Source organism: Danio rerio, chromosome 21, assembly GCF_049306965.1.
Source record: "Danio rerio strain Tuebingen ecotype United States chromosome 21, GRCz12tu, whole genome shotgun sequence".
Lineage (NCBI taxonomy): Eukaryota > Metazoa > Chordata > Actinopteri > Cypriniformes > Danionidae > Danio > Danio rerio.
In genome coordinates this window covers 603,796-627,500 of record NC_133196.1, presented here as the reverse complement: position 1 = coordinate 627,500, position 23,705 = coordinate 603,796, and the positions used below count along the sequence as shown (strand labels likewise).

Genomic DNA, 23,705 nt, shown 5'->3' with positions numbered 1-23,705 from the left:
TCATTCATTCATTCATTTTCTTTTCATCTTAGTCCCTTTATTAATCAGGGGTCGCCACAGTGGAATGAACCACCAACTACTCCAGCATATGTTTTACACAGCAGATGTCCTTCCAGCTGCATCCCATCAATGGGAAACATCCATTCACACTCATACACTACAGCCATACTTAGCTTACCAGTTCACTTATTCACATTATTATGAATTCAGACCTGATCTCTGTGTAACATTACTGTTCTAATAACTGAATAACTCAGGAGATTGGTTTATTTTCAAGTCTACTCATGTCCTATTTAATGCTGTTACCGTGCTGTCCAGTCGTTATTTTTGTCAGAGGACTGCCTGGTGGAGGACCAGCTTGATCTGGCCAATGGCAGCAGGATTCAGAGGTGCCGTACGGCTCAAACATCCGGCGTGAAACTGCCATAACGAAGTAAATAGAATTACTTCTAAAAGGCTGATGCATTAAAGGGCCATGAAAGCCCCTCATTTCAGCAGGGTGTTTTCACACCTCTACTTTGGAAAATGTCAGAAAAATGGGCGTGTCCAGCTCTGTTTAGGGGGAGTGTCGGAGGAACTAAAGAGGCTTGGTGTGGGAGTGTCTATTTGTGCACGCACGAGTTTCAGAGTCAAAACACACAGCGGACAATGTGACTGTGTTTACATGGACATCTGTAGTCGAATTATTTGCCAAATTATTAAATGTTGGACTTTAACTGCAGTTTGGCTCTTTCATTCAGGGAATTCATTCATGTCCCTCGCGACAAACGAGATATTTGATTCGAGGATCTGCTCTAAGCGTGTATTTTTCATGCAATGTTTGATACCGCACGGCGAATGAGAGAAAAAAACCTCAGCATTTTCCGGAAACTTAGATGCACACGGCTGTACTTAGATGCAAACTTCACTGCAGCAAACTATAAAAGCAACACTTCACGCTTGTTTTGCCAACACAACGTGGCGTCTCTGTCGTCTAAACACTGTGACAGTAATGAATATTAATGAAGTTGCACAATAGAGAGCGCTGATTGGTTTGAACCAAGCTTTACTCATGCATTAATGCATCACACTGTAAGACATATTAAGGCACACTCTGTCCAGTCTGCACGCTGGAATACACGCTATTATCTCATGACCGTGACGCAGCTTCAAAAATTCGTTTTAAACCGGAAGTACGAATTTGCTTGAAATAACGCAAAAACAACCAATTTACACTTTTCAGTGAGATATAGGTGTCCTAATAGTGTTTTTAGCAGTGTGGGACACACGTACGACTCAATAATGTTGATGTCTGGTGACTGGGCTGGCCAATCCTGGAGCACTCTCTGCTTTTAGGAGTTTTGATGTGGAGGCTGAAGTATGAGCAGGAGCGCTATCCTGCTGGAGAATTGTCCCTCTCCTGTGGTTTGTAATGTAATGGCCAGCACAGATGTCTTGATACCTCAGGCTGTTGATATTGCAGATCTCTCCATACTGAATGAACCCCAAACCATGATGTCTCCATCACCAAACTTGACTGATTTCTGTGAGAATCTTGGCTCCATGCTGGTTCCAGTAGGTCTTCTGCAGTATTGGTGATGATTGGGATGCAGATCAGCAGGACAATCTCCTTGACTGGAGACGCTGCTTTATTCACTGATGATTCATGCTGTATTACAGTTTGTGCATGTGTTTAATTATTTGCACCTTTGGATGGAAACACAGCTACTATCAGTACAGCCTTTCATAGTTATGATTTTAATTTTACTTGTGTGTGTGTGTGTGTGTGTGTGTGTGTGTGTGTGTGTGTGTGTGTTTTCTCTGTCTTCAGTCTGGATCGACATGTTCAGTCTCATCACGGACATCAGAAACCCTTCCGCTGCAAGCTCTGTCCCTTTAAATCCTCATACATGAGCCGCTTGAAGAGCCACATGAACAAAACACACGCGGGTAAGAAACACACACACACACACACACACCTGCACACCTGCACAACACACACGCTGGTGAGACACACACACACACACACACACACCTGCACAACACACACGCTGGTGAGACACACACACAAACACCACACACACCTGCACAACACACACGCTGGTGAGACACACACACAAACACCACACACACCTGCACAACACACACGCGGGTGAGAAACACACACACACCTGCACAAAACACAAGCTGGTGAGACACACACACACCACTCACACAACGGCACAAAACACATACTGGTGAGACACACATGCACACCTGCACAAAACACACGCTGGTGAGACACACACACCTGCACAAAACACACGCTGGTGAGACACACACACCTGCACAAAACACACACCAGTGATACACAATCCCACACTCACACCACTCACACAACGGCACAAAACACATACAGGTGAGACACACAAACACACAACACACACACACCAGCGCAAAACACACACTGGTGAGACACACAAACACACACCACACACACACCTGCATAAAACACACACCAGTGATACACAATCCCACACACACACCACTCACACAACGGCACAAAACACATACAGGTGAGACACACAAACACACAACACACATACACCTGCATAAAACACACACCGGAGAGACACACAAACACACACCACACACACACCAGCGCAAAACACACACTGGTGAGACACACACACACACACACCTTCACAAAATACACACTGGTGAGAAACACACACACACACACCTGCACAAAACACATACCGATGAGACACACACACACCACACCACACTTGCACAAAACACATGCTGGTGAGACACACACACACACCACACACACACTGGCACAAAACACATACTAGCGAGACACACGCCAGTGACACACACACACACACACACACACACCACACACACACACACATGCTCAAAATCCACACCATTGAGATGTACACACACACACACGTGCAGAATGTGTCAGTGAAGAGCTGTGTGTGTGTGTCTGTGTGTGTGTGTGTGTGTAGTTTCTGTATGTGTTGTATCTGTGTGTCCTCCACTGTATTGAGTTGAACAGTAGACTCCAGATTGAAGGTTTTCCTGGATGTTAACCATGGCGTGTGTGTGTGTATGTTGCAGGTGAGCGCCCGTATAAGTGTGTGTCGTGTGTGTTCTCCGCGGTGAGCATCAGTCAGCTGAAGGAGCACTCGCTGCAGGAGCACGGAGAGACGCTGACGCTGCACCGACTCAAAACTGCAGCTCCGAGAAACACACAACCTGCAGACGAGGACGAGGAGGAGGAGGAGGAAGAGGAGGAGAAACCAGAGCGCAGCGGTGAGACACACACACACACACACATTTGTGATATGAATGGTTTTGATTGGTTAGATGCATGTAGTTGTTTCAAATGAGTGGTTTTGATTGGTTAGTTGTCTGAAATGAGGGGTTTTGATTGGTTAGTTGTCTGAAATGAGTGGTTTTGATTGGTTAGTTGTCTGAAATGAGTGGTTTTGATTGGTTAGTTGTCTGAAATGAGGGGTTTTGATTGGTTAGTTGTCTGAAATGAGGGGTTTTCATTGGTTAGTTGTGTGAAATGAGTGGTTTTGATTGGTTAGTTGTCTGAAATGAGGGGTTTTGATTGGTTAGTTGTCTTAAATGAGGGGTTTTGATTGGTTAGTTGTCTGAAATGAGGGGTTTTGATTGGTTAGTTGTCTTAAATGAGGGGTTTTGATTGGTTAGTTGTCTGAAATGAGGGGTTTTCATTGGTTAGTTGTGTGAAATGAGTGGTTTTGATTGGTTAGTTGTGTGAAATGAGTGGTATTGATTGGTTAGTTGTGTGAAATGAGTGGTTTTGATTGGTTAGATGAATGTAGTTGTTTCAAATGAGTGGTTTTGATTGGTTAGTTGTCTGAAATGAGTGGTATTGATTGGCTAGATGCATGTAGTTGTTTCAAATGAGGGGTTTTGATTGGCTAATTGCCTGAAATGGATGGTTTTGATTGGTTAGTTGTGTGAAATGAATAGTTTTGATTGACTAGTTGTGTGAAATGAGTGGTTTTGATTGGTTAGTTGTTTAATATGAGTGGTTTTAATTGGCTAGTTGTGTGAAATGAGTGGTTTTGATTGGTTGTGTGAAATGAGTGGTTTTGATTGGTTAGTTGCATTTAGTTGTGTAAAATGAGTGATTTTACTTGGTTATTTTGTGAAATGAGTGGTTTTGATTAGTTATTCACATATACTTGGTTATTTTGTGAAATGAGTGGTTTGATTGGTTGTTTCGTATCATTATCTAAAATGTGTGGTTCTGTTTGTTGTGTTTGTGTGTGTGTAGTGGTTTGGTAATCTGTTTGTGTGTATAGTTGTGTTTGTGTGTATAGTTGTGTGCTTGTCGGCTCCTGCACAGGTGTATACAGCAGGTGTTCAGCATCTGAATCTGACAGTGATGTCTCTGTCTCTCTCTCTCTCTCTCTCAGAGTCTGCATATCTGGAGCCGGCAGATGTGCAGCAGCAGATCAGTCATTTCCAGCTGTCGTCTCGTGTTCAGAGCGATGTTTCCTCCAGTCCGTCTGACACCGCGCTCCCGCAGGCCCGGCCCGAATCCATCCTCACCTGCGAGTTCTGCGAGTTCAGCTCCGGATACATGCAGAGTCTGCGCAGACACTACCGAGACCGGCACGGAGGAAAGAAGCTCTTCAAGTGCAAAGACTGCACCTTCTTCACCTGCAACAAGTGAGTTCTGGTTTGAGTCCCGGCTGGGTCAGTTGGTGTTTCTGTGTGGAGTTCGCATGTTCTTCCCGTGTTGGCGTGGGTTTCCTCCGGGTGCATATTTGCTTGTGCATGTAACCCATGCTGTGTGTTTCTTTTGTCTTTGTTAATCTTCAGTCGTGCAGATTTGGAATCTGTTGTGTTTGCTTGGTCTTCATTATTCTCCATGTGCTGTGTTTTCAGGTCCACGTTCACGCTGCACGTTGAAGGTGGTCACAGCAGCAGCAGCACCACCGGCGCCGCTGAGGAGCCGCAGAAAGAGTTACGATGTCCGTTCTGTCTGTATCACACCAAACACAAGAGCAGCATGATCGACCACATCGTCCTGCACAGAGGTCAGCATCCAATCTGTCCTGCTGCACAAAGGAGGATTCACAGTTACTCATATAGCAGACTCCTCACTCATGTATCCAATGCAACTTACAATAAAACTTGCTGGATAAGTTGGCGGTTCATTCCGCTGTGGCGACCACTGATTAATAAAGGGACTAAGCCGACAAGAGATGGATGAATATAGCTAATATGTTTAGAAATACGTTATGTTAAACAGAAATATACAGGAGGGTTAATAATGCTGACTTCAACTGTAAATGTTATGAGAAGTGTAAGGTATTATTATTTATTTTTATTTAATTCTGCGTTCAGAAGTTAATCTCCAAACGTGTCTTCATTGAAGTTCCCTTTATTGTTGCAGATTGAAATATACGAGGGAAACATGATTAGAATATTTCCATTATTATCCACCGGTCTGATGACTGTGTGTGTGTGTGTGTGTGTGTGTGTGTGTGTGTGTTCTCAGAGGAGCGTGTGGTGCCGCTGGAGATCTCGCGCTCGAAGCTGTCTCGTCATCTGGAGGGTCTGGTATTCAGATGCCATAAATGCACCTTCACCTGTTCCAGCGAGCAGAACCTGCAGCAGCACATCCAGAAGCATGAGGAGCTGAAGCCGTATCAGTGTCAGCTCTGCTATTACGATAGCAAACTCCTGCACGAGCTGGAGACGCACCTGCAGGACCAGCACAAGGTCAGCGCTCTTCATCTTTTTCATCTCTCCACGGTCTCCCCCTCATCTCTCCAGTATCTCCACTGTCTTTGTCGTGGTTCCATTCTAATAATTAATCAGGTTTTCAGAACCAGAAGATAGACTTTATTACTGGATACATGCTTGATGACAAAGCCCAGATGGTCACAGGCAAACTGCCCAAACCATCTGACATGTTCAGGTCTTTATAGCTAAGCCTCAGATATTATCAGCAAGGCTATTCCAGAGATTAGGAGCCATAAATGAAAAAGCTCGACCTCCTTTAGTGGACTTTGATATTCTGGGGACTACCAGAAGCCCTGAGTTTAGAGATCTTAAAAAGCGGGTTTGGTTGTAGCGAAATAGAAAGGTTTCTCTCTCTCGTCTCTTCTGTTTCTCAGTTTTCTCTCTCGTCTCTTCTGTTTCTCGTTTCTCTCTCGTCTCTTCTGTTTCTCAGTTTTCTCTCTCGTCTCTTCTGTTTCTCGTTTCTCTCGTCTCTTCTGTTTCTCACTTTTCTCTCTCGTCTCTTCTGTTTCTCGCTTTTCTCTCTCGTCTCTTCTGTTTCTCGTTTTTCTCTCCCGTCTCTTCTGTTTCTCGTTTCTCTCGTCTCTTCTGTTTCTCACTTTTCTCTCTCGTCTCTTCTGTTTCTCGTTTTTCTCTCCCGTCTCTTCTGTTTCTCGTTTCTCTCGTCTCTTCTGTTTCTCACTTTTCTCTCTCGTCTCTTCTGTTTCTCGTTTTTCTCTCTCGTCTCTTCTGTTTCTTGTTTTTCTCTCTCGTCTCTTCTGTTTCTCGTTTTTCTCCCTCGTCTCTTCTGTTTCTCGTTTTTCTCTCCCGTCTCTTCTGTTTCTCGTTTTTCTCTCCCGTCTCTTCTGTTTCCCGTTTTTCTCTCTCGTCTCTTCTGTTTCTCGTTTCTCTCGTCTCTTCTGTTTCTCGTTTCTCTCTCGTCTCTTCTGTTTCCCGTTTCTCTCTCGTCTCTTCTGTTTCTCACTTTTCTCTCTCGTCTCTTCTGTTTCTCGTTTCTCTCTCGTCTCTTCTGTTTCTTGTTTTTCTCACTCGTCTCTTCTGTTTCTTGTTTTTCTCTCTCGTCTCTTCTGTTTCTCGTTTCTCTCTCGTCTCTTCTGTTTCCCGTTTCTCTCTCGTCTCTTCTGTTTCTCACTTTTCTCTCTCGTCTCTTCTGTTTCTCGTTTCTCTCTCGTCTCTTCTGTTTCTTGTTTTTCTCTCTCGTCTCTTCTGTTTCCCGTTTCTCTCTCGTCTCTTCTGTTTCTCACTTTTCTCTCTCGTCTCTTCTGTTTCTCGTTTCTCTCTCGTCTCTTCTGTTTCTCACTTTTCTCTCTCGTCTCTTCTGTTTCTCACTTTTCTCTCTCGTCTCTTCTGTTTCTTGTTTTTCTCTCTCGTCTCTTCTGTTTCTCGTTTCTCTCTCGTCTCTTCTGTTTCCCGTTTCTCTCTCTCGTCTCTTCTGTTTCTCGTTTCTCTCTCGTCTCTTCTGTTTCTCGTTTCTCTCTCTCGTCTCTTCTGTTTCCCGTTTTTCTCCCTCGTCTCTTCTGTTTCTCGTTTTTCTCTCTCGTCTCTTCTGTTTCTCGTTTTTCTCCCTCGTCTCTTCTGTTTCTCGTTTTTCTCCCTCGTCTCTTCTGTTTCCCGTTTTTCTCTCTCGTCTCTTCTGTTTCTCGTTTTTCTCTCTCGTCTCTTCTGTTTCTCGTTTTTCTCTCGTCTCTTCTGTTTCTCGTTTTTCTCTCGTCTCTTCTGTTTCTCGTTTTTCTCTCTCGTCTCTTCTGTTTCTCGTTTTTCTCCCTCGTCTCTTCTGTTTCCCGTTTTTCTCCCTCGTCTCTTCTGTTTCTCGTTTTTCTCCCTCGTCTCTTCTGTTTCTCGTTTTTCTCTCGTCTCTTCTGTTTCTCGTTTTTCTCTCGTCTCTTCTGTTTCTCGTTTTTCTCTCTCGTCTCTTCTGTTTCTCGTTTTTCTCCCTCGTCTCTTCTGTTTCCCGTTTTTCTCCCTCGTCTCTTCTGTTTCTCGTTTTTCTCCCTCGTCTCTTCTGTTTCTCGTTTTTCTCTCGTCTCTTCTGTTTCTCGTTTTTCTCTCTCGTCTCTTCTGTTTCTCGTTTTTCTCCCTCGTCTCTTCTGTTTCCCGTTTTTCTCCCTCGTCTCTTCTGTTTCTCGTTTTTCTCCCTCGTCTCTTCTGTTTCTCGTTTTTCTCTCTCGTCTCTTCTGTTTCTCGTTTTTCTCTCGTCTCTTCTGTTTCTCGTTTTTCTCTCTCGTCTCTTCTGTTTCTCGTTTTTCTCCCTCGTCTCTTCTGTTTCTCGTTTTTCTCCCTCGTCTCTTCTGTTTCCCGTTTTTCTCTCTCGTCTCTTCTGTTTCTCGTTTTTCTCTCTCGTCTCTTCTGTTTCTCGTTTTTCTCTCGTCTCTTCTGTTTCTCGTTTTTCTCTCGTCTCTTCTGTTTCTCGTTTTTCTCTCTCGTCTCTTCTGTTTCTCGTTTTTCTCTCTCGTCTCTTCTGTTTCTCGTTTTTCTCCCTCGTCTCTTCTGTTTCTCGTTTTTCTCCCTCGTCTCTTCTGTTTCTCGTTTTTCTCTCTCGTCTCTTCTGTTTCTCGTTTTTCTCCCTCGTCTCTTCTGTTTCTCGTTTTTCTCTCTCGTCTCTTCTGTTTCCCGTTTTTCTCTCTCGTCTCTTCTGTTTCTCGTTTTTCTCCCTCGTCTCTTCTGTTTCTCGTTTTTCTCCCTCGTCTCTTCTGTTTCTCGCTTTTCTCACTCGTCTTTTCTGTTTCCTGTTTTCTCTCTCTCGTCTCTTCTGTTTCTCATTTCACTCTTGTCTCTTCTGATCCCGTTGTTCTCCCGTCTCTTCTGTTTCTCATTTCACTCTTGTCTCTTCTGATCCCGTTGTTCTCCCGTCTCTTCTGTTTCTCGTTTTTCTCTCTCGTCTCTGTTATCTCTCGCTCACTCATGTACTGTTGGTCTGCAGGTGATCCGCAACTATGAGCTGGTGGGTCGAGTGAACCTGGACCAGCTGGACCTCCTGAAGGACAAGATGAAGGACATGAGCAGCAGTGAGGAAGAGGAGCGAGAGGAAACAGAGCCTGTGGAGGAGGAAGCAGAGGAAGAGGAAGAGCTGCCAATGGAGGAGGAAGAGGAGGAGAAGCTGCCGGAGGACAGACAGGAGGAGACCAGCTGCCAGACTGAGGACGCAGGTAACAGATAAACTTCTTCATCTGCTGAAAAATGTTAATTCAATGTTGTAGACTGCATTTCCAGAATGAAAATAAAGGCAGATTTAAAATGTTGTTTACACACGAGTTTAAAGTTTAAAGGTGATTTTTAGATCCTATAATTAATAAAAGAAATAAAAATAGAATAACATTGTTTTTGAGAACAAAAATGAAGTGAATTGAAAGATAGATAAGAATATATATAGTAATTTATATAAATATAACTGCATGTTATGCTGTATGGGATTGTAATATACAGTCACCGGCCACTTTATTAGGTACACCTGTTCAGCTGCTCATTAACGCAGATTTCAGCCAATCACATGGCAGCAGCTCACTGCATTTAGGCATTTAGACATGGTCAAGACAATCTGCTGCAGTTCAGAGCGAGCATCAGAATGGGGAAGAAAGGGGATTTAAGACACTATTTGTGAGTATTTCAGAAACTGCTGATCTACTGGGATTTTCACGCACAACCATCTCTAGGGTTTACAGAGAATGCTCTGACAAAGAGGAAATATCCAGTGAGCGGCAGTTCTGTGGGCGCAAATGCCTTGTTGATGAGGTCAGAGGAGAATGGCCAGACTGGTTCAGCTGATAGAAAGGCAACAGTAACTCAAATAAGCACTCGCTACAACTGAGCTCTGCAGAAGAGCATCTCTGAACACACAACACGGCCAACCTTGAGGCGGATGGGCTACAGCAGCAGAAGAGCACACCGGGTGCCGCTCCTGTCAGCTAAGAACAGGAAACTGAGGCTACAATTCACACAGACTCACCAAAACTGGACAATAGAAGATTGGAGAAACGTTGCTGCTCTGATGAGTCTCCATTTCTGCTGACACATTCAGATGCTCGACTCAGACAACATGAAAGCATGGATCATCCTGCCTTGTATCAGCGGTTCAGGCTGGTGGTGGTGGTGTAATGGTGTGGGGGAGATTTTCTTTGGGTCCATTAGTACCAATTGAGCATCAACGCCACAGCCTACCTGAGTATTGCTGCTGACCATGTCCATCCCTTTATGAGCACAGTGTCTCCATCTTCTGATGGCTACTTCCAGCAGGATAACGCAGCATGTCATAAAGCTCAATCATCTCAGACTGGTGAACATGACGATGAGTTCACTGTACTCAAATGGCCTCCACAGTCACCAGAGCTCAATCCAATAGAGCAGCTTTGGGATGTGGTGGAACGGGAGATTGGCATCATGGATCTGCAGCAACTGCGTGATGCTATCATGTCAATACTGTTTTCAGAATAAAAACAAGCATGTTTTCGGAAATATTATAAAGTGTAATATAGATAGATAGATAGATAGATAGATAGATAGATAGATAGATAGATAGATAGATAGATAGATAGATAGATAGAGCTATGATTATAACCGCATGGTTTGGTGTGTGTGATCAGAATATAGCGCTGAATATATCAAACGTATAGCTTGTATTCAAAACACTTTAGATGAGCACCTTATAAATGTATACATATCTCTGAGAATGACTGCTGAAGTGTTCTAGTTGTCTAGCAATGATTCTTTCTCAGATCTTGTGTCTGGTCTTGTTGTTGTAGATGCTGCAGATGTTGCGTCTCCAGAATCTCCAGGCAGCGTTGCAGTGAAGCGTTTTCCATGCGAGTTCTGCGGCCGCACGTTCACACTGAGCACAGAATGGGAACGACACGTCCTCCGACACGGCATGTGAGTCTACACAGCACTCTTCTTGTTTGCTCACTCATTGGTTGATTGAGGGGATTATTGTTTGCAGGTGTGATGTGTAGAGTAACTATATCTTGAGCTCTCCTGTGTGATCTGATGACGGCCATGTAGGTTGTCATATTAAAACTGTGTGCTGATTTGTTCACCTTTTCTATAGTTTACACACCACTGACATGAGCTTACCAGCCCCAACACACACACACACACACACACACAGATACACTTTTGAACATAGATATGAACATGAAATGTTTACCTTTAATGATTGCCGATCTTCAATGCTTTGCTGCATCATAGATTTAAGGTTGTTGTAATTTTAAGGAAGACACTCGTCAGATTGTAGCTGATGTAAAAAAAAAAGTTCAAAAAGTCAAAAAAAAAGTTCATCGTCTTATGAAAATAATATAACAATAAATGTATATTTTATTATATAACAGTAAATATGTATTTTACAAAATCAGTTTGAGCCCTTCAGTACTATTTAATTTGGCTGCAATAACAGACATGACCACCAGATGACTTTCAGTTTACATTAGTGTGCATATAATGTAGTGTAAGTAGTGTTTTGAGGAGCATAAAGCATATTTTTTCATACTTTTGACAATATTTCTTAAGTAGTATGGGCAGGTTGGTGGTAATTGATTTGAATTTAGCCTCTAAAAACATGTTACAAATTGATTGCTGTAGCAAAGTAATGCTTTACTCTGACGAGTATCCTTATTGCAGATTAACAAAAAACTGTTTCTCAATATTATTTAGCAAAATTCAGTCACTAGATATGTAAACTAGAAATGTTAAGCTTTCAAATGATAAACAGTTTGTCATGACTGCTTTGTTTATGTTATAATAATATGGTTTAAAAATGTAAACGAAAATATTCCCGCAGGTTATATATAGGGTGACAGTAAATGTGTTTTAATCTATTTCTCTTCCTGCATATCTTGAAACAGCAGTAAAATCTCTATTCCGAAGAGTTAGACCTTTCCAACCATATACAGTGTGTCATGATTAGAGTTTAATTGATTTACAATAGTAAGAGCTGTTGACGCTGACCTTCATTCGTGCTTTCAGGACTGTTAACGGCAGCAAGACAGAGGGCAGTCCTGTTCCCTCCTCAGCGCTGCCTCTGATTGGTCCCCTGGCTGTGATTGACAGAGAGCTGGACCAATCCGGCGACACCGACGATCAATCCGACCAATCCAAGTGTCAGAATCCGAACGAAGAAGAAAAAAAGACGCTGGAGACCAAAAACGACCCATAGGAGTAAAAGGAACGCTGTAGAGAAACTCAAGAATGTCGTACGTTTGTGGTTTTCGTCTGTCCGTTTTTCATCGGTTTGGTTGCAGAACAACATTTGGCTGCTTCATGATTGTTTGGGTGTCTCGGCTCGGAGGTTTGCTAGATGTTTCATGTTTGTTCAGTTGCTGAATCTTACACTGAATTTTACAAAGTGTGACTTGGTCCCTCAGGACAGATGTTGATATATTGGTAACCAATAGTGAATGAAACTGTGAGTCTGATGTCGCGCTGGAATCTCGAGTCCCTCCGCCCAGAGATTTCCCATGATCCTTCATTCCAAAGCCCCCTTTTTTCCACTTCCCATGCACTTTTAAGAGTAAAACCCTGAACCGTACCAATCGAATGTCTTCCGCGCGCACACACTGATAGTCTTGAAGACGGTGTGTCGGCGCTTCAGAAGCTTCTTCAGGAGGGACTCGGATTCTCTCCAGATGTCGCCTGACAGTTTTACTTTTTTACATTTTAGCCTTGTGTTAATCTTCCTGTAGCTGAATTCCTTGAGGAATAGTTGTCATCTTATTTATCTAGATTTATCAGAGGTTTGATTCTTTTAGACGTGATTTTAGAGAGTGTGTGTGTGTGTGTGTGTGTGTGTGTCCCGCTCCCCTAAACAAAACAAAAAAAGAAACTGGTAGCAGGGTGCTACTGGGGAAAGATCTCTTGCACTTCTGCTTGACTTTAATAACGGCTGATGCTCTTCGTCTATTGGTCCAGAGACGTTCCTGATGGATCTAATTGGTCGATTATCCTCCCTGTTCTGCATCTGATTGGCTGATTCAGATTAAAGGAACTCTTCCCGAATGTTCAGTTATAGCTTAACGTTTCTACAGCGTTTGTTTTTAAATGTCATGAATGTTTTCAGATCCAAAATCTAAAAGTAGTGCTCCATAATGCTACCACACAGTCTCCAAGACACAACATTTGAGAAGGGATGTTGTGAACACTTGTGTGGAGTAATGTTCTGCTCAGTGTTCTTTATTTGTTGTTAGCTGTGTGAAACGCTTACATTCAACGTTATGATCAAACATTCTTCCAGGAGCGTTAGGAGAGCGTCTGTTCAGAGTTTTCTGGTCTGTAGTAACGTTCGTAACACTTTTATACATCTTTCATTGATTCCTAAATGCTTCTCTTTTGGTTTAGAAAGCATTTAAAATACTTTTCCCTTAATATTACTCAAACAATGCAAACAGGGACAGTTTGAACTAGAGATCAGCTGAAATGACACCCGAACCCGCGGCTTCATACGAATCCTCCACCCGCCCACACATAAAGTTTCATCTGATGTATGTATGCGCACCCGACCCGCGCACGATCGTAGTTTTAATAATTGAATTCTTGGTTTTTGGCATGATGATAGGTCAGCGTGGATATTAACAGCAGATTCAGTGAGCTGTAATCAGCGCATCTGTGATAGTGAAATAATACGTTAATCGTAAACGTTTTTAAATGTATTTATAAAAACAGACGTTTGTCTTTAGACAACATTTTCTTCGTTTTCAAACACAGAAAGTAACAATAAGACATCTGAGCTTTTACAGATACAGGAACAAGATAAAAAAAGGGTGCCGCTTCAGTGTAAACAGCAGCCATGCTGTGTTTGCTTGGCCGTTTTCTTCGCACTGCTGAAACAGAACAGCATCTACTGTGCCTGCATTGCATCCAAAACACGGCCAGCTGCACTGAATGAGCGTTCGCTCGCTCCGCTTGTTGTAGGAATGAACATCATTCTCCTCGCATGGTGCTGCAGTCGTGGAATTAAGCCGTCTTGTTTCTCCAGAACGAGAGCAGATTTTCCTCTGATGACTCCTCTAACTGAACCTGGTCACACTTTACAATAAGGTTCATTAGTTAATGTTAATTAATGCATTTACTAACATGAACAAACAATAAACAATACATTTACTACAGTATCTGTTCATGTTAGTTAATATAAATACAGTAGTTCATTGTTAGTTCATGTTAACTCATCACGGTGCATTAACTAATGTTAACAAGCATGGACTTAATTGTTAATAATGCATTAGTAAATGTTCAGTTTTGATTAATAAATGCTGTACATGTGTTGTTCATGTTAGTAAATGCATCATTTAATGAACCTTAATGTAAAGTGTAACCCTGAACCTTTGAACAGTAGGCTACTCTTGCACTTCATCCATTATTATTGGCCGTCTCATCCACTCTCTGCTTTTTCACTGGTCCACTGCCATGTCCAATAGTATCTGGATGCAGCCTTTATGATGCAAGCTGAGACTGCATCACTCAGAGATGCAATGTCAGACACAATGCACTCGATGGAGCGAGTGACGTCACTGTGAATGGTAGGGTTAGGCGAGTCCATTAAAAAGCATTGGATGCAGCCCAGATTGCACTGCACCAGGTCTGCAGACAGACCCCTCTCGCCATGTCCCGCTACATCCACCTGCAACCCACCCGCAATTAATCATAATGTTCATATAATGAACATAAGAGAACATGTTCTTCCAGTGCTATAACTAAAGGCCGGATAACACTGAATGCTCCTTCTTCTAATGTTCTCCAAGTGTTTTTCCTTCATGATGCAGTTGAGGACAAAATTATTAATTATCATAACTAATAATATTGACCTTAGCAGTTTTTACATTTAAAATATACATATATATTCCAGCAAAACTAGAAGAAGCAAGACTTTCTCCAGAAAAAGCATATAGGAAAATACTGTGGTGGAAAAATGACTTATTAGAGATATTAGAAAAGGCTTGAGTGACTGTGTGTGTGTTTCTGAAAATCTTTTGTTGGACATGAATATAACATTCAAAAATAATAATAATAATATTAATATAATAATTAGTGCTGGGCAAAAATGAATCGCAATTAATCACATCCAAAATAAAACTTTGTTTTGACATAATGTGTGTGTGTGTGTGTGTGTGTGTGTGTGTGTGTGTGTGTGTGTGTGTGTGTGTGTGTTTGTGTGTGTGTGTTATATATTTATTATATATAAATGCACACGGCGTCACAGTGGCGCAGTAGGTAGTGTTATTGCCTCACAGCAAGAAGGTCGCTGGTTCGAGCCTCGGTCGGATCAGTTGGCATTTCTGTGTGGAGTTTGCATACTCTGCCCTTTTTCCTCTGGGTGCTCTGGTTTCCCCCACAGTCTAAACACATGCACTATAGGGGAATTGGGTAAGCCAAATTGTCCATAGTGTATGTACGTGTGTGAATGAGTGTGTGTGGATTTACCAGTGATGGGTTTCAGCTGAAAGGCATCCGCTGTGTAAAACACAAGCTGGATAAGTTGGCAGTTCATTCCACTGTGGCGACCCCAGATTAATAAATGGACTAAGCCGAATAGAGAATGAATCAATGACATGCCAACTGAGCCGAGGATCGAAGCAGCGACCTGTGAGACGACAGCACTACCTACTGCGCCACTGCGTCGCCCACATGCATGCATATATTTGAGAAAAAGTTTCTTTATATTTAGATATCAAATAAATTATTCAAATATATATCAATTGAAATATCTATGTTCCAAAATAGTTTTCTATAGTTTTGTTTATTTGTATTTGTGTGTATCACATAATACGTCATAAATATAATACACCAGCCTGATCTCACAAGAAAACGTAAGTATTTTACGTTTTGCCAGTTTAGTGGCTAATTCGTACGAATTCGTACGATTTCAGTCGTACGAAATGATACGATTTTAAAAAGGAGGCGTGGCACCTGACCCCACCCCTAACCCCAACCGTCATTGGGGGATACGCAAATCGTACTAAATTGTACGAATTAGATCTTACGAATTCATACGAATAAGCCACTAAATGAAAAAGTTACGAACTGCCGTGAGATTGTGTTGAATACACACAGATGTGTTATGTCAAAATAAATGTTTATTCTGGATGTGATTAATCATTATTAATCTTTGTTCAGCACTAGTTGTTATAGATTAATTCAGAAAACATTCATAAGTAGCGTACCAATAATGTTTGAATATCCAATAATGTTCAACATGATCACATTGTTCTGTTAGCACACGCAGAACCCAGAAGAACGCTGTGAGGACATTAAGGAATAATGTTTTCATAACGCTTGCAGCACCTCTGAATGAAAGAGTGTATTTGGTGTGTCCTGTTATGCTGTTTCTACACTGGACTAGTGCTGTCAGGCCTCCTGCACACTGTGGTGATCTTTACTTGTTTATCTCCAGCATTTTTGGAGAGATTTTTGCCATTAGTTTCCACTGATTTTCCAGTTGAGTGAATGTGCAAAATCCCTCCCTGACACTAGATGGCGCTTAATGCAAAACAGAAATACTTCAGAACACAAGGTGGCGCTTCGCAGCATTACGCCTTTGACATGGTTATTGCTAGATCAGATATGGTTTGTGGCCGGAAGTTAATGAGAATTGGTTCTATTATTTATAAAATTTTCAATTTATTGTATTTTATTACCGTCCACCCCCACCCTCACAGTAATAATAATTATATTAAATTGTATTTGTAATGCGCTTTTCTTAAACTCAAAGCGCTACAGGCAGAATACCAGCAACACAAGGTGAGCAAAACAGCACAATAAAAGATGCAATAAAACAATAAAAATATGAAGCGTAAGATGGAATAAAAAGTTAACGAAATCTCATTGGTCAGACAGTTTTATCACAGCGCTTCTTGCCAAAAAATAAATCCGAGGCATTTTACAAATGTTTTTTTTTAAATAAAAAGAGCTGCATAAAAAACTGAGGTAATTGAGTCCCTTTCAGATTTAAGTACATGTGTTGACTAATCTCATTGGTCAGACAGTTTTAAACGCTCTGCGTCAAACCCAAAAACACGAACTCGAGGTGTTTTTTTTTTTCGTGTGTGTGATGATTTTTTGGCATATCAGTGCATATTTTGTGCATCACACTCATGTTAACTCTCTTCTTTTAGTCACGAGGCGTTAAGCGTCAGTTATAATCGTCTTGATGATTTCGTAATTTTACAAATTCAATTTTAATAAAAAGTGCATTTAGTTATAGCTGCTTAAAAAATGAGCTAATTACCTTTCACAATTAAGTAAATGTCTTCACAAGTCTCATTGGTGGGACTGTGTTTACCGTGGCACATCATGCCAAAAAATTTTATTCTCGCTTTATACGCGCCTGGTATTTTACACATGGATGCTCACACTCGCATTAGCATTCTTTATGTAGAGTGCAAAACGTTTATTTAGCTGTAAAACGTTGCCATGATAATCGTCCCAGTGTGCACATGGCCATTTTGAGTTCCTATAAGCTGAGGACGAATGAAAGGGATTCCTGCATGTAGCTACTTAACGAAACTAAGGTAATTACCTTTCAGAATTAAGCAAAGAATTACCAAGTACAGTTACATAAGTACAGTTTTACAATTATTTCTTTACCAATTACTTTAGTTGAATAGTCTTTAAAGTACATCATGCCAGAAAACGAGTCTTAGGTGCTGAAAACATTGTGAAAAGTGCTCACGATAATCGTCCCAGTGTGCAGGTGCCCATTTTGAGTTCCTATAAGCTGAAGGATGAATGAAAAAGCAATCGGGCGAAAGTTCTGGATTGTTCCTCTAAACAAACGCTCTCCTCATCGAAATGCGAGACGTGGTTCCCTTTTAAAAATAAAGTAAATTTTCACCAATCTCATTGGTTAGACCATTTTTACACGTTGCGTCATATAAAAAAAAAGTAAAAACGAACCTGAGGTGTTAGTTGTGCGTTTTGCGTATCGGTGTGCACACTCACATTAGCACACTTTGTTTAGTCATGAGGCGTTAAACATCAGCATAACTGTCCTAATAATTTCCTAATTTTATGTAATTTTCAAATTATTGTTATTTAAATTAAATAAAAAAGTATTTCGTGTTTAAAAAAAAAACTGAGCAAACTACCTTTCACAATTAAAGTTCTTCTGTATTCCTATTGGTCAGACCATTTTAAACCTGATGCGTCATGACAAAAAATATCATGAGGTGTTTTTAATTTAATGTTGTGGACGTTACGTCAGTATCTGACGTCAGTATGACGCTGGTTTAAGATGTCGACTCGATGTTGGATTTTGGTCACTTTCCAACACAACCTAAAATCAACCAAATATCAACGTCATTTCATGATGTAATTGGACGTCACAATAACGTTGTCCTTAGGCGATCTAAATCTAGCCTAATATTAACGTCTTATGACGTTGTGTGTCTGCTGGGTTTTTAGTTTCTATAAGCTGAAGGACGATTGAAAAAGCGATCGTGCGACTGTTCCTCTAAGCAAACGTTCTCGTCCTTTAAATACAAGACGCGGTTATCTTCCAGAATGAAGTACATTTCTCCACCAATCTCATTGGCCGGATTTTTTTACGTGACGCGTCATACCAAAAAACCAACAGCAGAATTTTTTTGATTTGTCGCTCACATCAGCGTTTTTTATTAAAAGGGTAAAACGTTTATTTATTCATAAAACGTTGGTTTTGTCGTAAAACATTGCCGTTTTAATTGCACATGATCGTCATCTCAGTGTGCGCGAGACTTTGTGACTTTATCTAAGCTACAAATGAAAGCGATTCCTGCTTTTAGATTATAGCTGCTCAGAAAACTGAGCATTAAGTAAATTTCTCCAACAATCTTATTGGTTGAATCATTTTAACGTGGCGCGTCATACCAAAAAAATAAATTGAGGCGTCTTTTATTTTATTTTTTTTTATTCGCTTTTGTGTCTGCCGTTTTACACAAGCTCACATTACCCCCTCTTTATTTAAGGCATTAAAAATTGTTGATAAGTGCGCACGATAATCGTCCCAGTGTGCACGAGACTGTTTTTAGTTCATATAAGCTGAAGGACGAATGAAAAAGCGACCGTGCGACAGTTCTCGACTGTTCCTCCAAACGAACGTTCTCCTCCTTTAAATGCGAGACGTGTGAAGTCGTCGTACCGTAAGGCTCAGATTGTTGAACATGAAAAAATACTAAAAAAAGAAGAAGCTGCTGGAAAAACCCTGAAGCCTTACAGACTCTTGTGTTTCTGCGGGGCCCGGCGGCTCCTCCAGGGGCCAAACCTGTATAAAGTCAGTGTTTGAGAAGAGCTCTGTTCCTTTAAGTGTCGTTCTCATATTTAACTTAAACAAAAGCTGAAGAATAGAAAGAGAAAATACCGATCGATAGCTACCTTTTTATTTCATTTCTAGCTCTCCACTGTTGTAAATCGTCTGGTTAAGAAACAAGTACTTTAAAAATAAAAAAAGAGTTGTTTTTGTAGCCGTTGAGGGCGCAGATGAGGGTCTGTCCATCCGTCTGTCCGTCCGTCTGTCTGTCTGTGGTAACACACTGGATCTATACTGTACATATATTACGCTTGACTGGGTTTCTTCCCTTTAATCCTCTGCTAGATCCTCCTGTACTCCTGATGAGTTCTGATGGTGGCTTGTGACGTCGACTAGACTGGTTGTTTACAGTTTTATTCCTTTTGATTTCTCTATATTCTGTACATATTGTAATTCATTGTCTTTTTTTAACTTGGTAATAAAGTTATCAGATAACCTAAACGCCTGCGCTGCTGTCTGATATTCTTTCAGTGGGGGGATGAGCATTGCCTTTTAAATAAATTTCTTTATTTAAATTTTTTTTTTTCATTTTTTTTTTAATGCTTTGTTTTTATTTAAATATCATTTATTTGTTTAATTAACTTCATTATTTATTTATTCATTTTCCTTCGGCTTAGTCCTTTTACACACTCATACACTACGGCCAGTGTAGTTGATCAGTTCCCCTATAGCGCATGTGTTTGGACTGTGGGGGAAACCGGAGCACCCGGAGGAAACCCACACCAACACGGGGAGAACATGCAAACTCCACACAGAAACACCAACTGACCCAGCAGAGACTCGAACCAGCGACCTTCCAATAATTTTCAATTGACCTTCTTGCTGTGAGGCCACATTTATTCATTGTTATTTTATTTTTTATTATTGTTTTGTTTTTCTCTGGTTATCTTCATTTGTTTATGAATAAATTTTAATTCTTTATTTTATTCATTTTTATTTTCTTTATTGTCATTTGATTATAAATTTAATTGTTTATTTATTTATTTTTTAATTTATTAATGTGTTTTGTTTTATTTATGTCAATTTATTTGTTTGTTTATTTGTAGTTTTTTATTGATGTTTTTATTTGGTTATCTATCCATTTGTTTGTTAATTAAATGTATGTATTTTTTTATTTATTTGTATTGATGTGTTTTGGTTTTATTCATGTCAATTTTTTATTCTTTTTTCATTTATATGAATTTTTTTGTTTTTATTTGATTATTAATTTATTATAAAAAATGTATTGATGTGTTTTGTTTTTATTTATGTCAATTTATTTGTTTGTTTATTTATTTTTTGCTTTTATTTGGTTATCTGTTCATTTATTTGTAAATAAATGTAATAATTATTTTATTTTTGTTTTATTGATGCGTTTAGTTTTTATCTGTCATGTCAATTTTATTATTTATTTATTTATTTTGTTTATTGTTATTTTTTTATTCTGTTTTTATTGATTTATTTTGTGAGATGGGTTGTGGATGGAAGGGCATCCGCTGCGTAAAACATGCTGGATAAGTTGGCGGTTCATTCCGCTGTGGTGACCCGGATTAATAAAGGGACAAAGCCGAAAAGAAAATGAATGAATTAATTATTTTGTTTTGTTTTGGGTTTCTAGCAATTGTTAATTAATTATTAATTTTATTTATTTATTCATTTTCATCCGCTTTTCCTGGGGTCGGTCCGTGGGGGCAGCAGTCTCAGAAGAGAAGCCCAGACTTTCCTCTCCCCATACAATTCCTCCAGCTCCTCCGGGGGGATCCTGAGACATTCCCAGACCAGCTGAGAGACATAGTCCCTCCAGCGTGTCCTGGGTCTTCCCTTAAGCCTCCTCCCGGTGGGAAATGCCTGGAACATCTCCCTAGGTAGGCGTCGAGGAGGCATCCGAAACAGATCCCCGAGCCACCTCAGCGGACTTCTCTGCATGTGGAGGAGCAGCGGCTCTACTCTGAGCTCCTCACCATATCTATAAGAGTGCGCCCTGACACCCTGAGGAGGAAACTCATTTTGGCTGCTTGTATCTGAGATCTTGTCCAGTAAATCGAGAGCTTTGCCTTTCGGCTCAACTCCTTCTTTACCACAATGGTCTGAGACCACATTACTACTGCACTGATCCGCCTGTCAATCTCACACTCCATCTTCTGCTCCATCGTGAACAAAACCCCAAGAGACTTGACCTCCTCCACCAGGGGTAAGGACTGTTCTCCAACCTGGACATTATTATTTAACTTATTTATTTATTGTTATTTTATTCATTTATTTTACTGTTATTGATGTTTTGTTTATGTGGTTGTCTATCAGTTTGTTTGCTAAAATACTAGTATCTTAAAATAATAATTATATACATAATTTATTGTATATATAAATATATCCAATAAATAAATACCATTTTAAACAATAAAAACAACAAGAACAACAGTAATGGAATAGTTTTAGAGGCAATAAACATTCAAACACATCAGATGAGCGTCTTCATTGCAGATGAAAATGATCATATTTAGGTCTGAGAATTTATAATTATTAATAATATTGAGCTGGTTATTAATGTTATTAACATTTTTTTTTCCTTTAACCACTGTGGATAAAAATAGTTATGATCATATATTTATGTCTGATGTTAATTTTTTGTTTATTCATTTTTACTAATATTATTACCTTGTGCTGTTCATGCTTTGTTATTTCCTTTATCCACGACAGATGAAAATAATTATGATCATATTTTTTTATTATATTAATATTTCTGTCTGAAATTTAAACAAGGACATGATTAATATTTCCTTGAGCGCTTTATTGATACGATTAGTGTGTGTTTGGTCAGATGATAAAGAGGTCAGGTCTGAATCTGGAGTGTGTGAAGCTGCTCTTATAAAGCTTGATTTCACAGATATAACATCATCTTTTAAAAATATCTGCCAGACATGAGGGATCAGCGGATCAGAGCTGCGCACACACACACACACACACACACACACACACACACACACACACACTAGTGTTTCTGCAGGAAAAAAAACCCCGGAGAGTCTTCAGAGCTTCAAACAGCTCAGAAACAGATGATCAGATACGGAAAACACACACACACACACACACACACACACACACCACCACCAGACAGAGTTACAGATGATCTGATCATTAATAATCTGATAGATTACACATTAATGGTAAAGTAATCTGATACTTCACATTTAGATTACTTTTGTGCTAACACTGACGTCAGATATGGTGGAGCAAGAGAATCCTGAGCTAATTACACACACACACACACACACACACAACCATCACTCTCACACACTATATTACACACACACTCACTCGCTCTCTCTTTCTCACACACACACACACACACTATTACATACACACTCTCTATTTCTCACACGCACACTCTTACATACACACACTCTCTTACACACACATTACACACACAACCATCACTCTCACACACTATATTACACACACACACTCACTCACTCTCTCTTTCTCTCTCACACACACACACACACACACCATTACATACACACTCTCTATTTCTCACACACACGCACACTCACTTTTACATATGCACTCTCTCTTTCTCACACACACACTCTTAGATACACACACACACAACCATCACTCTCACACACTATATTACATACACACTCTCTCGATCTCTTTCTCACACAAACACACACTATTACATACACACTCTCTCTTTCTCACACACACACATACAACCAAACTATCAGTCACAAACACACTCTTACACTCTCTTTCTCACACACACACACACACACACAACCATCTCTCACACACTATATTACACACACACACACTCACTCGCTCTCTCATTCTCACTTACACAAACACATACACACACAACCATCACTCTCACACACTATATTATATTCACACTCTCTCGCTCTCTCTTTCTCACACACACATACACACACAACCATCACTCTCACACACTTATATAAACAATCTCTCGCTCTCTCTTTCACACACACACAAACGCACACAACCACACTATAACTCACACACACTCTTACACACACACACTATTACATACACACTCTCTCTTTCTCTTACACACACTGTTCCTCACAAACACACTCACCTACATACACACACTGAGAACCACACATACTCTCACACACGCAACTACACCATTGCTCACAACCACACTCTCTCTCCTTACACACACACTATTCAATGCACACACTGAAAAAACTCATTTACACACACACACACACACACACACACACTCACACACACAAGCAAAACAAAAATACACAAGCACACACACACACACACGCAAACAAGTTCTCTCTCACACACACAAAAGACCAATACTCTCTATTACAAACATACACACACAAACACATACACTCACTCTCTATCACACACACACACACACTCAGACAACCACGTCGATGACCTGATTACGTTACCTCACTGAGTGTGAATCCACTAATATAGACTGTTCATGGGTGACACGGTGGCTCAGTGGTGTCGCACTGTGGCCTCACAGCACTCAGGACGCTGGTTCGAGTCTCGGCTGGGTCAGTGTGTGTTTCTGTGTGGAGTTTGCATGTTCTCCCTCTGTTGGCGTGGGTTTCCTCCGGGTGCTAAACTAAATTGGTCGTAGTGTATGAGTGTGTGTGTGAATGAGTGTGCATGGGTGTTTCCCAGTACTGGGTTGCTGCTGGAAGGGCATCCACTGCGT

The 23,705-nt window shown here is 40.6% G+C and overlaps 1 protein-coding gene across 6 annotated transcripts in view; it reads left to right on the top strand.

Annotated features, from left to right (window-relative positions):
* znf462 (zinc finger protein 462) overlaps positions 1-19,459 on the top strand; it is a 79,645-nt gene extending 60,186 nt beyond the window's left edge. For 4 of the 6 annotated variants that reach the window (XM_021468939.3, XM_021468938.3, XM_073935598.1 and 1 more), the window contains exons 6-13: positions 1,811-1,929; positions 3,088-3,282; positions 4,422-4,677; positions 4,897-5,048; positions 5,513-5,736; positions 8,678-8,903; positions 10,494-10,620; positions 11,710-12,735. In XM_021468939.3, coding sequence (XP_021324614.2) covers positions 1,811-1,929; positions 3,088-3,282; positions 4,422-4,677; positions 4,897-5,048; positions 5,513-5,736; positions 8,678-8,903; positions 10,494-10,620; positions 11,710-11,899 — 1,489 coding nt within the window. In that variant the 3' untranslated portion in view covers positions 11,900-12,735. Of the gene's footprint in view, positions 1-1,810; positions 1,930-3,087; positions 3,283-4,421; positions 4,678-4,896; positions 5,049-5,512; positions 5,737-8,677; positions 8,904-10,493; positions 10,621-11,709; positions 12,736-19,303 lie in introns of those variants that run through there. The other 2 variants (XM_073935599.1, XM_068215945.2) reach the window with 1 other exon arrangement.
* The last annotated feature ends 4,246 nt before the right edge of the window (positions 19,460-23,705 follow it).